This window comes from Heterodontus francisci, chromosome 4, assembly GCF_036365525.1.
Source record: "Heterodontus francisci isolate sHetFra1 chromosome 4, sHetFra1.hap1, whole genome shotgun sequence".
Lineage (NCBI taxonomy): Eukaryota > Metazoa > Chordata > Chondrichthyes > Heterodontiformes > Heterodontidae > Heterodontus > Heterodontus francisci.
In genome coordinates, this window is record NC_090374.1 from 137,814,546 (window position 1) to 137,829,466 (window position 14,921).

The 14,921-nt window shown below is 43.3% G+C and overlaps 1 protein-coding gene across 15 annotated transcripts in view; it reads right to left on the reverse strand.

Annotated features, from left to right (window-relative positions):
* The window catches only part of rfx3 (regulatory factor X, 3 (influences HLA class II expression)), a 651,544-nt gene that overhangs the window by 454,316 nt on the left and 182,307 nt on the right, over positions 1–14,921 (reverse strand). For 5 of the 15 annotated variants that reach the window (XM_068030230.1, XM_068030214.1, XM_068030218.1 and 2 more), the window contains one exon: positions 642–707. The exons of 4 other annotated variants lie outside the window; for them this stretch is intronic. In XM_068030230.1, the coding sequence (XP_067886331.1) occupies positions 642–657 (16 nt within the window). In that variant the 5' untranslated portion in view covers positions 658–707. Of the gene's footprint in view, positions 1–641; positions 708–12,174; positions 12,355–14,680; positions 14,831–14,921 lie in introns of those variants that run through there. 6 more of the 15 variants (XM_068030217.1, XM_068030215.1, XM_068030216.1 and 3 more) reach the window with 6 other exon arrangements.

Sequence of the window (14,921 nt, forward strand, 5' to 3'; positions counted from 1 at the left end):
TGCACGGGGGGGGTGGAAGAACGGCACGGGGGGGGTGGAAGAACGGCACGGGGGGGTGGAAGAACGGCACGGGGGGGTGGAAGAACGGCACGGGGGGGGTGGAAGAACGGCACGGGGGGGGTGGAAGAACGGCACGGGGGGGTGGAAGAACGGCACGGGGGGGGTGGAAGAACAGCACGGGGGGGTGGAAGAACAGCACGGGGGGGTGGAAGAACAGCACGGGGGGGTGGAAGAACAGCACGGGGGGTGGAAGAACAGCACGGGGGGGTGGAAGAACAGCACGGGGGGGTGGAAGAACAGCACGGGGGGGTGGAAGAACAGCACGGGAGCACGGGGGGGGTGGTAGAACAGCACGGGGGAAGGGGGAAGAAGAGCACAGGGGAGGGGGAAGAAGAGCACTGGGGAGGTTTCAATCCACAATCCCACATTTCAGTCAGGTTAACTGGAGGAATCGCTGAGGACAGCCAAGATTCCTCCCTTGCAGAAATGGAAAATATTAGTGGGTCTTCTTCACGCCTCAGTTTTCAGTAAAGACACTGCAAATGCTTGGAGGCAAGTCTGCTGTTCACCCTCTGCAACTTTCAACTTTGACGGGAGTGTTTAGTGAGCAATATCTAAGCAGCCACCATTATACATCCTACCTGATCTTCTGACCATTGAGCTCCCCTGCTTAAGTTGATAGTTTCAGCCGTAGTATGTGCCATAGACTAGGGAGGGTGGGGAGGAATGAGAGAAATTGAATTGAAAGGAGGGAAAAAATTGCAGTCGGAAGGGAATTTTATTTTTAAATATACTTCTTAATTGGCGAACACAAGATTAACAGTCCAATGTTAAGAACTGGAATCAATGCATAAAAAAATTTTGTCTGGCATGAATTGTTATTTATCAGGATTTTTATTTCAGTGTGACACATTCTGAACGATATACAACAATTCTGTCATAATAATTCATTTCATTTTCATTCTTGCCCTGCAAGAAACCTAGCAACATATGTCACATCTGCTGAAATAATGACAGCATGATATGGAGGAAAAGAATAGAACATGTTCATTGTATTCACTGAGATAATGCAAGATAGCTCCAAAATTCAGAATGTCGTAGGTTTTAAATACTGTCAGCAATTATTGGCAGTAGTTACATTGGGATGTAAGGCTACCCCAGTGATATACTAGGTAAATTCTATCAGCTCCCAAGATGTACAGGCCACAAAGGTTTCAAGTTCTATCCTTGGTCTGTATGAAATTAGGCAATGGCAACCACAGAAGTGGTGGAGATGTTAAAGTTGACCTGAACATGCTCAAACCCCAGAGTAGGGAGAAAATCAGTCAGAATTTTGTCCCTTGCTACCACTTAAAAGATGTTTTGAGCACATAAATCAAGGCTGATGCTCCTGTGCAGTAATGAGGGAGCACTGCACTGTCGGAGGTGCCGTCATTCTGATGAGACATTAAATGAAGTCCCATTTGCCTGCTTGAGTGGATGTAAAAGATTCCATGGCACTATTTCGAAGAATGGCAGGGGAGCGATCCCCGGTATCCTGGCTTATATTTATCCTTCAATCAACATCACAAAAACAGATTATCTGGTCACTATATTGTGGGAGTTTGCTGTGCACATACTGCCTGCCAAGTTTCCTGCACTGCAACAGAGAATACACTTCAAAAGCACTTTGTTGGCTGTAAAACGTTTTTATACGTCCGGTAGTTGTGAAAGGCACCACATAAATGCAATTCTCCTTTTATTTGGAAAATGCATGAGCATGAACCTCATGATGGCAGGATTAGGAAGCATCATAACTGAGTCCATCAAATAGCCTAGTACCAATCACTGTATAGGCTCAGACATGCAATCACTTGGGTAAATTCTGGAAGACTGGTGCAGCCACGCCCATCTGTACCCTATCATGTATCAGAGGAGTGGAGGAAAATGGAGACAAAATTGAAAAAGAGGGGATTCATGATGAAGACCAGATGATTTACTTTATATTCAAAGGTGGACTTACAAGTGATTAAGACACTGATGAGATATAATTTGCATGCCACAATTCCCGATCATGTATTTTCTTCATAGAATAAGTATCGTTAAAAGTTGGATGCAAATGTTCAGTTTAAATATAAATCATACTGAAAAGCAAAGTAGTTTTTGTAGCATCACGATGAACTGCTTTGTCCCTCAGTGTCATCGCCACAAATTATACAAATTGTTTTGCAGGGATAATGTGATATGAATATATTTACATAGTTTTTTTAATGTCTATCTCTGATGAATATTGTGCGACGTCAAAGTCAATGTTCAGCACCCAACAAAAGCACGAAGCACTCTAGGTCAGGTTAAAGCACAGCAGAATACAGAGCAAAACTTTTTTCTACTCAGCTGCAACCGCGTGCTTGTCAAAAAATGAATTTTGACAGTATTAAGTTATTGATTTGAATTCCTTATTACTAATAACAGTACGTACAGGGTGTATTATGGTTTCTAAGAAGTGGTTCTACAAGTTACAATGATACACATTTCCATCCTAGCTGACAAGAGAGCAATTAAATGCATCTGAATTTTAGTTTCTGTGAAACAAAAGGTGATTTTAATGTGCTAATGTCAATTGACTGCAGAGCATTAGGATTGTCCTGCAATATTTTTGATGACGTTCCAATTTAGATATTTCAATCTATGATGCCAGCTACCGCAGTAACTTCTTTATTTGGAATTTTATTCAGACATGTCATCACACACAGTTGCAAAACAACTGGCGCAGTTTGAAGAATTAGGAGTTCCAAAGAAGGGTCACTGACCCGAAACGTTAACTCTGCTTCTCTTTCCACAGATGCTGCCAGACCTGCTGAGTGGTTCCAGCATTTCTTGTTTCTATTTCAGATTTCCAGCATCCGCAGTATTTTGCTTTTATTGAAGAATTAGACCCCGTTTGTGATGGGAATTTCAATTGATACCTCTTGTGGCCAGAAGTCTCTATGTGTCTATCTGCACTTGCCAGAATCAAGCGAGGAAATCTACACTCAGTCGTCAATCAGCAGAGAACTATGGTGGCAGTGATAGTTTGACTGCATAGTTGGGTTGCACCACATAAAAACTGAGCAAATGTTTTTAGGGATTACATTTATTGTGAAGAATATTGAAGCATGTAAATACACTGCTAAACTGAACATTGCTTATTTAAATGTCTGGACATTGTTTATTTACAAAGAACAAAGAACAGTACAGCACAGGAACAGGCCATTCGGCCCTCTAAGCCTGCGCCGATCTTGATGCCTGCCGAAACTAACACCTTCTGCACTTCCGGGGCCCATATCCCTCTATTCCCTTCCTATTCATATATTTGTCAAGATGTCTCTTAAACGTCGCTATCGTATCTGCTTCCACCACCTCCCCTGGCAGCAAGTTGCAGGCACTCACCACCCTCTATGTAAAAAACTTGCCTCCCACATCCCCTCTAAACTTTGCCCCTCGCACCTTAAACCTATGTCCCCTAGTAACTGACTCTTCCACCCTGGGAAAAAGCTTCTGACTATCCACTCTGTCCATGCCGCTCATAACTTTGTAAACCTCTATCATGTCGCCCCTCCACCTCCGTCGTTCCAGTGAAAACAATCCGAGTTTTTCCAACCTCTCCTCATAGCTAATGCCCTCCAGACCAGGCAACATCCTGGTAAACCTCCTCTGTACCCTCTCCAAAGCCTCCACGTCCTTCTGGTAGTGTGGTGACCAGAATTGCACGCAATATTCTAAGTGTGGCCTAGCTAAGGTTCTGTACAGCTGCAGCATAACTTGCCAATTTTTATACTCTATGCCCCGACCAATGAAGGCAAGCATGCCGTATGCCTTCTTGACTACCTTATCCACCTGCGTTGCCACTTTCAGTGACCTGTGGACCTGTACGCCCAGATCTCTCTGCCTGTCAATACTCCTAAGGGTTCTGCCATTTACTGTATACCTCCCACCTGCATTAGACCTTCCAAAATGCATTACCTCACATTTGTCTGGATTAAACTCCATCTGCCATTTCTCCGCCCAGGTCTCCAACCGATCTATATCCTGCTGTATCCTCTGACAATCCTCATCATTATCCGCAACTCCACCAACCTTTGTGTCGTCCGCAAACTTACTAATCAGACCAGCTACATTTTCCTCCAAATCATTTATATATACTACAAACAGCAAAGGTCCCAGCACTGATCCCTGCAGAACACCACTAGTCACATCCCTCCATTCGGAAAAACACCCATCCACTGTTAGCCTCTGTCTTCTGTGACCGAGCCAGTTCTGTATTCATCTTGCCAGCTCACCTCTGATCCCGTGTGACTTCACCTTTTGCACCAGTCTGCCATGCGGGACCTTGTCAAAGGCTTTACTAAAGTCCATATAGACAACATCCACCGCCCTTCCCTCATCAATCATCTTCGTCACTTCCTCAAAAAACTCAATCAAATTAGTAAGACACGACCTCCCCTTCACAAAACCATGCTGTCTCTCGCTAATAAGTTTGTTTGTTTCCAAATGGGAGTAAATCCTGTCCTGAAGAATCCTCTCTCATAGTTTCCCTACCACTGCCGTAAGGCTCACCGGCCTATAATTTCCTGGATTATCCTTGCCACCCTTCTTAAACAAAGGAACAACATTGGCTAATCTACAGTCCTCTGGGACATCACCTGTAGCCAATGAGGATGCAAAGATTTTTGTCAAGACCCCAGCAATTTCTTCCCTTGCCTTCCTCAGTATTCTAGGGTAGATCCCATCAGGCCCTGGGGACTTATCTACCTTAATGCTTTGCAAGACACCCAACATCTCCTCCTTTTTGATAATGAGATGACTGAGACTATCTGCACTCCCTTCCCTCGGCTCATCATCCACCAAGTCCTTCTCTTTGGTGAATACTGATGCAAAGTACTCATTGAGCACCTCGTCCATTTCCTCTAGCTCCACGCATAGATTCCCATCTCTGTCCTTGAGTGGGCCAACCCTTTCCCTGGTTACCCTCTTGCTCTTTACATATGAATAAAAAGCCTTGGGATTTTCCTTAATCCTGTTTGCCAATGACTTTTCATGACCCCTTTTAGCCCTCCTAACTCCTTGCTTAAGTTCCTTCCTACTGTCTTTATATTCCTCAAGTGCTTCATCTGTTTCTAGCCTTCCAGCCCTTACAAATGCTTCCTTTTTCTTTTTGACTAGGCTCACAATATCCCGTGTTATTCAAGCTTCCCGAAACTTGCCAAACTTGTCTTTCTTCCTCACAGGAACATGCTGGTCCTGGATTCTAATCAGCTGACGTTTGAAAGACTCCCACATGTCAGATGTTGATTTACCCTCAAACAGCTGCCCCCCAATATAAATTCTTTAGTCCCTGCCTAATATTGTTATAATTAGCCTTCCCCCAATTTATCACCTTCACCCGAGGACTACTCTTATCCTTATCCACAAGTACTTTAAAACTTATGGAATTATGGTCACTGCTCCCAAAATGCTCCCCCACTGAAACTTCGACCACCTGGCCAGGCTCATTCCCCAATACCAGGTCCAGAATGGCCCCATCCCTAGTTGGACTATCTACATACTGTTTCAAGAAGTCCTCCTGGATGCTCCTCACAAATTCTGCCCCATCCAAGCCCCTAGCACTAAGTGAGTCCCAGTCAATATTGGGGAAGTTAAAATCACCCACCACCACAACCCTGTTACCTTTACATCTTTCCAAAATCTGTCTACATATCTGCTCCTCTACCTCCCGCTGGCTGTTGGGAGGCCTGTAGTAAACCCCCAACATCGTGACTGCACCCTTCCTATTCCTGAGCTCCACCCATATTGCCTCTCTGCATGACCCCTCTGAGGTGTCCTCCCGCAGTACAGCTGTGATATTCTCCTTAACCAGTAATGCAACTCCCCCACCCCTTTTACATCCCCCTCTCTCCTGCCTGAAGCTTCTAAAGCCTGGAACATTTAGCTGCCAATCCTCCCTCAACCAAGTGTCTGTAATAGCAACAACATCATATTTCCAAGTACTAATCAAAGCTCTAAGTTCATCTGCCTTACCTGTTATACTTCTCGCATTGAAACAAATGCACTTCAGACCGCCAGTCCCGCTGTGCTCAGCAACATCTCCCTGCCTGCTCTTCCTCTTAGTCCTACTGGCCTTATTTACTATGTCCTCCTCATTTACTTCACCAGCTGTCCTACTGCTCTGGTTCCCACCCCCCTGCCACTCTAGTTTAAACCCTCCCGAGTGACGCTAGCAAACCTTGCAGCCAGGATATTAGTGCCCTTCCAGTTTAGATGCAACCCGTCCTTCTTGTACAGGTCCCATCTGTCCCTGAAGAGAGCCCAATGGTCCAGATATCTGAAACCCTCCCTTCTACACCAGCTGTTCAGCCACGTGTTTAGCTGCACTATCTTCCTATTTCTAGCCTCACTGGCACATGGCACAGGGAGTAATCCAGAGATTACAACCCTAGAGGTCCAGTTTTTTAACTTACTACCTAGCTCCCTAAACTCCCCCTGCAGGACCTCATCACTCTTCCTGTCATTGGTACCGATGTTTACCACAACCTCTGGCTGTTCACACTCCCCCTTCAGAATGCCCTCTGTCCGTTCAGAGACATCCTTGACCCTGGCACCAGGGAGGCAACATACCTTCCTGGAGTCTCTTTCACGTCCACAGAAGCGCCTATCTGTGCCCCTGACTATAGAGTCCCCTATAACTATTGCTCTTCTGCGCTTTGTCCCTCTCTGCTGAACAACAGTGCCAACCGTGGTGCCACTGCTCTGGCTGCTGCTGTTTTCCCCTGATCGGCCATCCCCCCCAACAGTATCCAAAACGGTATACTTGTTAGAGAGGGGGATAGCCACAGGGGATTCGTGCACTGACTGCCTGCCCCTTCCAGCGGTCACCCATCTATCTGCCTGCACTTTGGGTGTAACCACTTCTCTAAAACTCCTGTCTATGATGCTTTCCGCCACCTGCATGCTCCTAAGTGCATCCAGTTGCCGCTCCAACCGATCCATGCGGTCTGTGAGGAGCTGCAACTGGGTACAGTTCCTGCAGATGTAGTCGCCCTGAACGCTGGAAGCGTCACGGACTTCCCACATCTCACAGGTGAAGCACTTCACCCCTCTAACTGTCATTTCTATCACTAATTAGTTAATTGATATAAAATAAATAAATACTTATTAAATCCTTACTAAATTATCATACACTTCACAATGTGGTCCCTAGTGCTGGATTTCTACAATAAATATTAAATGCTGTCTAAATACAGTAATCTCCTCCCTCTGGTTTAGTTACTCTACTTATTAATTAGTTAATTAGTTAATTAGTGTTTTAATCAATTTTTATCAGTTTTATTTTCAAATTCGGTATAGATTCCCTACCAGCCAATCAGGTCACAGCTTTCCTGTGACGTCACTTTTTCAGTTTTTTTCCCCACCCTGCCGAAGCTGCTGAATCGCTCGGTAAGTACTTTATACTGAAACTTACCTTCCCAGCTGCCCCCTGGCTCGCACTCTCACTGCTATCGCTGATCAAAAAGAAGCTGCCGAATCGCTCGGTAAGTACTTTGTCGTGAAACTTACCTTCCCAGCTGCCCCCTGGCTCGCACTCTCACTGCTATCGCTGATCAAAAAGAAGCTGCCAAATCGCTAGGTAATTACTTTATACTGAAACTTACCTTCCCAGCTGCCCCCTGGCTCGCACTCTCACTGCTACCGCTGTTCAAAAAAAAATTTTTTTTAAATAAAAAAATATGTAACCTGTTAGTTTATAGATTGATCCTCGATCTGATTGACTATTCGATCTGCCCACTGGATACAAGCAGAGACATGTGGTGGCGAGACATTTCAGTAAGCCAGCATAAGTGCTCGCTGTTTTAAACCTGCGTGATGCTATCATTTACTTAGATGCTAGACAGATTAAGATATGCTGTGGATCAAAGAGGACTGGGAGGTCCGATTATGGGGGTAATCGGCAACACTAAATGTAAGTGGAATCTACAGTGTAAAACCTTAAAATATGGCAATGTCTGAACAACAACCTCAGAGGAGCAACACCTATTGGGAGTTTTTTTATGTCACAGACCAGTCTTTCCAGCCCTCTGAATAGGCTGTACATCTTCATTTAGTTATTCCAGAGTTGTGTTGTGTTCTTACATCCACTAAAAACTAATGCATTATTCCTGATGCATGTAATAATTATTTTTCATAGTTGCATGAAAATTTTAAATTAAAAATACTAAAATCAGAAAAGTGAAACCCAACATTAGGCAGTAAATGCAATCCAAATTCAATTATATTGAATTTCCTACAGTGAGTAGCTGAATTTCATGGATGAAGGGAGATTAAAAAACTTAATGCAGTAGCACAAACAGTTCTCAAAAGAAAAAAAGGGACCATGAAACTGTCAGATTGTCATAAAAACCCAACTGGTCCACCAGTTAGGGATGGAAGCATGCCATCCTTACCCAGTCTGGCCTATGTGATTCCAGCCCCACACCAACATGGTTGACTTATAGCTGCACTCCAAACTAACTTAGCAAGCTATTCAGTTTTATAAGGTGGCCCACCTGCACTTTCTTAAGGCAACTAGGGATCTGCAACAAATGCTGAACTTGCCAGCCATGCCTACAATCCAAGAATGTATTTTTTTTAATGAAAGGTAGACAATGCAAAAACAAAAGATTAAGCAAATAGTTAAGAAAGAGGATCAAATTAATTGAAAGAAAAGCAAAATACTGCAGATGCTGGAAATCTAAAACAATAACAGAAAATGCTGGAAATACTCAGGTCAGGCTGCATCTGCAGAGAGAAAAACAGAGTTAAATTTCATATCTGTGACCTTTCATCAGAACCAGAAAAAGTTAGAAATGTAATAGGATTTGAGCAAGTGAAAGGGAGAGAGGGAAAAAGAAAAAAAGGGAAGATCTGTGATGGAGTGGAGGGCAGAAGAGGTCAAATGACGAAAGATTTCATGGTATAAAGCCAAGAGGAGTGGTAATGGGACAAAAAGAAACAAAAGATTTGTCTGGATGCGGTGTAAATGGCAGGATTGCAGCCGTACAAACACAAAGTAAAGGGATTAAGGAAGAAACAGAGTTGTGGAGGTGGCGGGGTGGGGGATGGAGTGGCAGTGTAAGGTGGGGAATAGCATGAACCACTTTTCAGCCCCGGCAGTGGGGCTTCCCCATTAAAGGAAAATTCAGCCCAGTGAGTTGAATAGCAAGCATATGCCTTACGATACGAGGGGGTCTACAGAATTGCAACGGGAGACGGGGGAGGTGGGCCCGTTGCCTTCACATCACACACGATTAAGTCAAGGGTAAGAGGCCAATTTAGGCCCTTAAGTAGCCAATCAGTAGCGCTGGAATTAAACCAGCAGTGGGGGGGGGAGGTGGGCACTTGCCACGTGAGAAGGTCACCCAGTGAAATGAGATAGGGGAGTTCTCCTCCGTGAGCAATTACTGGCCCACAGAGGGCCCCCACCGGCAAATACCTCACTTCCTGTAACACCCTACCCACCCCAATTGCCCACCATCCCCCACTCCACCATTGCTAGGGCCTGGCGGACTGACGCCAGCGAACCTGCCTCACTTACCTCCTCTCCTGGTCTCTCGCGCTGAGCCTTCTCCCAGGCCTCCTGTAGTACCGGTAGTGACCACCGGTCCTGGTGGTGCTGCCGTAACGACTGAGCTGTCAGCCTTCTGATTGGCTGGGAGCTCTTGGAGGCTGGATCCCCACTGAAATGCACGGGTGGCTCCAAAAAGCCACGGCGGGGTTCACTTCACCTTTTCAGCCCAGTGCCAGGAACCCTGCTGGTGCAACTAAATCCAGCTCTATGTGCATGGTGTATGAAGGCTGCTGACTGCTCTTTGAATATGGTACCTTCCTTTGACATGCCAGAACTTCCTTCCATGCGCCACCTGTTATTGGCCAGCTCCCTCACCTGCTGAATGTTAATTGGTTGCAGATACCAAAATTCCCAAGAATGTCTTCAGATCCGCCCATGAGTCTGTGCGACCAAAATTTGACCCTGGCATTGGGACTGCCTCTCAATTGGGAAAATTTGACCCTTTGTATCTATCTTCACATTAAACAACACAAACAAATTCCATAAATAATGGGGAACCAAGGGTCTAGCGAAAATGAAGAATGTAAAGAAATTACTAATATTTCTTAACTAATAATAGAGATTAATGGGACTAAAAGTCAACAAATCCCCTGGACCAAATGGCCTGCATCCTATGGTTTTAAAAGAGGTATCTACAGAGACAAAGGATGCATTGGTTTTGAAATTCCAGATTTCCCAAGATTCTGAAACAGTTCCCCTGGATTGGAAGATAGCAAACAGAACCCTGTTGTTCAAGAAAGGAGGGAGAGTGAAAACAGGGATTTGCAGGCCTGTTGGCCTGACATCAGTAGTAGGGAAAATGCTAGAATCTGTTATCAGAGACATGGTAACAGAACACTTAGAAAATCATTGTATGATTAAGCAGAGTCAACACAGATCTATGAAAGGGAAATTGTGTTTGACCAATCTAATAAAGTTTTTTTGAGGATATAAATAGCAAGATAGATAAGGGGGAACCAGTGGATGTATTACATTTGGATTTTCAAAACGTATTCAATAAAGTCTCACACAAGAGGTTATTACAGAAAGGTAGAGCTCACGGGATTGGGGGATGCTGAGAAGACGTTTCCCCTTATGGGAGAGAATAGGGAACACAGTTTAAAAAATAAGGAGTCTCCCATTTAAGATAGAGATAAGGAGAATTTTTTTTTCTCAGAGGGTCATTAGTCTGTGAAATTCGCTTCCCCAGAGAGCAGTGGATCATTGTATATATTCTACGCTGAGCTGGAGAGATTCTTGATTGACAAGGGAGTCAAAGGTTATAGGGGGTAGAAAGGAAAGTAGAGTTAAGGCCACAATCAGATCAGCCATGATCTTACCAAATGGCAGAAGAGGGGTTGAATGGCCTACTGCTGCTCCTAATTCGTATTAGCATGGATTGAGAATTGGTTAACAGAGAGAAAACAGAGAATAAGAATAAATGTGTCATTTTCAGGTTGGCAAGCTGTAACTTTTTTTAGATTAGAGATACAGCACTGAAACAGGCCCTTCGGCCCACCGAGTCTGTGCCGAACATCAACCACCCATTTATACTAATTCTACACTAATCCCATATTCCTACCAAACATCCCCACCTGTCCCTATATTTCCCTACCACCTACCTGTACTAGTGACAATTTATAATGGCCAATTTACCTATCAACCTGCAAGTCTTCTGGCTTGTGGGAGGAAACCGGAGCACCCGGAGAAAACCCACGCAGACACAGGGAGAACTTGCAAACTCCACACAGGCAGTACCCGGAATCGAACCCGGGTCCCTGCAGCTGTGAGGCTGCGGTGCTAACCACTGCGCCACTGTGCCGCAGTGGGGTACTGCAAGGATCAGTGCTTGGGCCTCAGCTATTTACAATCTAAATCAAGGACTTAAATGAGGGGACCGAGTATAATGTATCGAAGTTGTTGATGATACAAAGTTAGGTAGGTAATTAAGCTGTGAGGTGGACACAAAGGGTGCAAAGAGATGAACTTCTAAAACTCATAATATGAGTACCCTGTAGGATGCTAAGATTACAGTTAAAAGGTTTCCTAGTACCATAACTGAAATGTTGCAGATTGTACGGCAATTTAAATTTAATCCATTAAATATCTCTTAAACCCAATTTGATCCTTGAAAGGATTATTCAGTATCAAAAAACTCTCCCCACCTCTCCTGAAGGTGGTGACTCTTATTGGGATATGAAGATATGGATGTCTGGTACCTTGTTAAACTGGCTAGTTTGTGCGAGTCAAGACAGCAGGTTACTCAATCATTGGGCTATAAGAGCTGTCGACATCAGGAAACATTTAAGAATGATATTTCAGAAAAAAGTGAGATAAATTGAAAATCCATTCAAACAAATGTGGCTATGTTCGGCTTTACAAATAATTTACATCATAACAGACTAAATTTAAAAATTAAAATGACCGGCCCACACTCGCTGTCAATTCGAACCATACTGAATCCAGGAACAGGAGTTGGGTTTTCACGACAGTCTGCCAAACTGGGCTGCAGTATTCAATCACTGGCAGAATACTGAAGTTGCCAACTTTGTGGTAGAGTAACTGCTAAGACATACCATTGAGCAAATGATAAAAATCAATGATGATGATGTCTTTAATCTTCCATCAGCATAAATCCATAGATGATTGAAATAAATATCTCCAGGATAGCATTCACCTTGTGCTTAGACTTGCACCGTGGTTTCCATTTATTATATTGCTATCCGCAGAATTTCAGAGCTGTGCTTGGAACACTGCTGTGAATGAAGAACATGCCAACCCGTGAAACATAAACCTTAGAAGATAAATTACACAATTTATGGTTTACTAAACAATAAACTAGACTATGAGTTATATTGCTCTGTGTCCATTTGCCACAGGGTTATTTATGCTAACATTTTCTTTTAAAACCATTTCCTCCTTTCGTTTTATTTGGTCCGTTTATGAAATGCACCATTCATAGTTGATAGCTCCAACAACCTGGTGCCAAACCACAGCAAACGACATTCTGAAAACAACTGCTAGAAGGCGTGTCCTTCTAGTGGCCCAAGATGGCTGAAATTGGGGAAAACAGCGGTATGTTTAAGAATAAAGAACTACTAATGGTGAAGCTAATGTAACAAATGAAGTTTGAAGGAAATCAGCAATAACATTTATTTACTAAGGTGTAAAAACATTATAAAATGCAGTAGCTAAGTAATACCTGATGAATTTATGAATACTTCAGAGCTATTTATTTGCCAGTGGATTCTTAAGGACAACTGTAAGACTACACTGAGGTAAAAAGACTCATACTTAGAGGCACTGCATATTTTGGGATTTGGCTGCATGTTAAATCCTGTTTAATTACAGACTAGAATATTTCTAGTACACATGAAGCTAATTTATCTGTTTATTGCAGAATACACCCTCAGCCACATGCGTCACATACAGGTGGCATAAGTAAATTTCAGGTGGCAAGGTGCGCTGAGGATATAGCTAATGAAATGTCAGTTCCTCTTAACATTATAGTTTGTGATGACAACTTGAAGTGTTTATTATTTACTTCAAATACTGTATTTCATTTTCTGAAATTATTTTGCTGATCAAACCCAAAGGGGATAATTTTAACCCCCAAAAAACAGGTGGTTTGGTGATTATGGGCCAAGAGGAGCCCAGCCCCCAAGCTAACTTGCTTCTCTCCCCATAATCGGCCCTCCTGTGATCACTGACCTGCCCCAATCTGACACCCCCATTTCTGCGCCCATCTCTCTCCAAATCTTCACAATTACCCTCCAAATCACGCCGTATCCATTAATTCCACTCCTGCACCCCACCTCATGATATGTACCCCAAAGAGCAGGAAACCTACCTGCTCCTAGTCTATGGTCTCTTCTGGTGCGGTCCCTGCCCAACAGGAAGCCAAGCCTGTCAATCAGGCAGGCATCTGGGTAGGGAACCTGTTTTAAACAACTCCACAGCAGTTGGAGAAGCCTGGACTGCCAAGCAACTAGCCATTCAAATCAGGGCCATTGATTTGTGATGACTGAGTAATTATGATTTTATTTCACCAATGCAAGAGTATTAGTGTAATTCTTGGACAAATTCCATGATTATCTATCTGTGTGGACACTGTAAATCAGAGGGTCGTTTGATTACAATTAGTATTTGCTTTTTAAACAAGTGCAAAATGTCACAGAAACTCTACTTGCACTGAATGTAATTTATATTTAAAATTCCGCAGTCTTTTTTCACAGGTTACACCAATTTTGGGAAAATGTCGCTGAAGAAAACAGTGGGCCAAAGCAGAAACAATACCCCACGGTGTCAACACATACAGACCCACTTCTATTTCAAACAAACCTGTAAAAAATATATTTGGCATTAGTGGAACAGCACATGGAGAGTAGCGGAGTTCAATGTTCCCTTTAAGCATAGCCGCGAGCCTGCACAGCAACTCAAAAGTCCCCACATAACCTGGATTGGTAGTAAAGAAAATGAGTTTTGCTACCTTCAGCAATACATGTCGGCCCCTTTAAGCTATTGCGCATGAGCGGGCAGACAAAAAAAATTTGAAGGGGCCATGCACTTAAAACAAATCGCCTATATACTTCAAAAACGATTAGAGGGTACATTGGCTATATTCCAGAATGTTTTATTTTGCTGTGTCTGCCTTGGAAACTGAGCAGAAATGATCATCTGTTCTGAAGTGTTACGACCGAGGCGGGAGCAAAGTACCGTCAATTGAATCTCATCACTCCACAGATCGCAGATTATTATTAAAGCTTTCCCACCCAAGCAGAAAACAGCCAAATTAGTAACCCCCAGAATAAAACAGACCAAACCAGGTATCTTTAGACAACAACAAATTAACTATTTATTGAAACTATATCTTAAACGCTATTACGATAAACCTATATCTAAAGACCTTATAACTTATTTTAACCTAACTCCCCCATTCACACATACACTCAAAAATCACAGTTAACGGGTTTCTTTTTTTAAAAAATTATTTAACAATTAGCTGCTTCTTAAGAATAAGTAAATAAGTCTTTGTGGGTTATGCTGCTGATGGATGAGGTATTCGAATGTGAAAATAATCACCTCGAAGTCTTCACACGGATTTGATGAAACAGTCGTTCAGTAGATAGACATTCAAAACACTTTGGCTGCAGCAGGCATCAAGACCACCAGCGAATTCCAGAAAATACAATCAGTCAAGAGAGATTCAATCTTGAAGCAAATACTTCCTGGCTTGGAAGTAAAGAAAAAGTGTTTTGCTACCTTCAGCAATACAAATGGTCTCTTCAAAAAAAGGGCTTTTTTTCTCCTTAGGAAATTAACT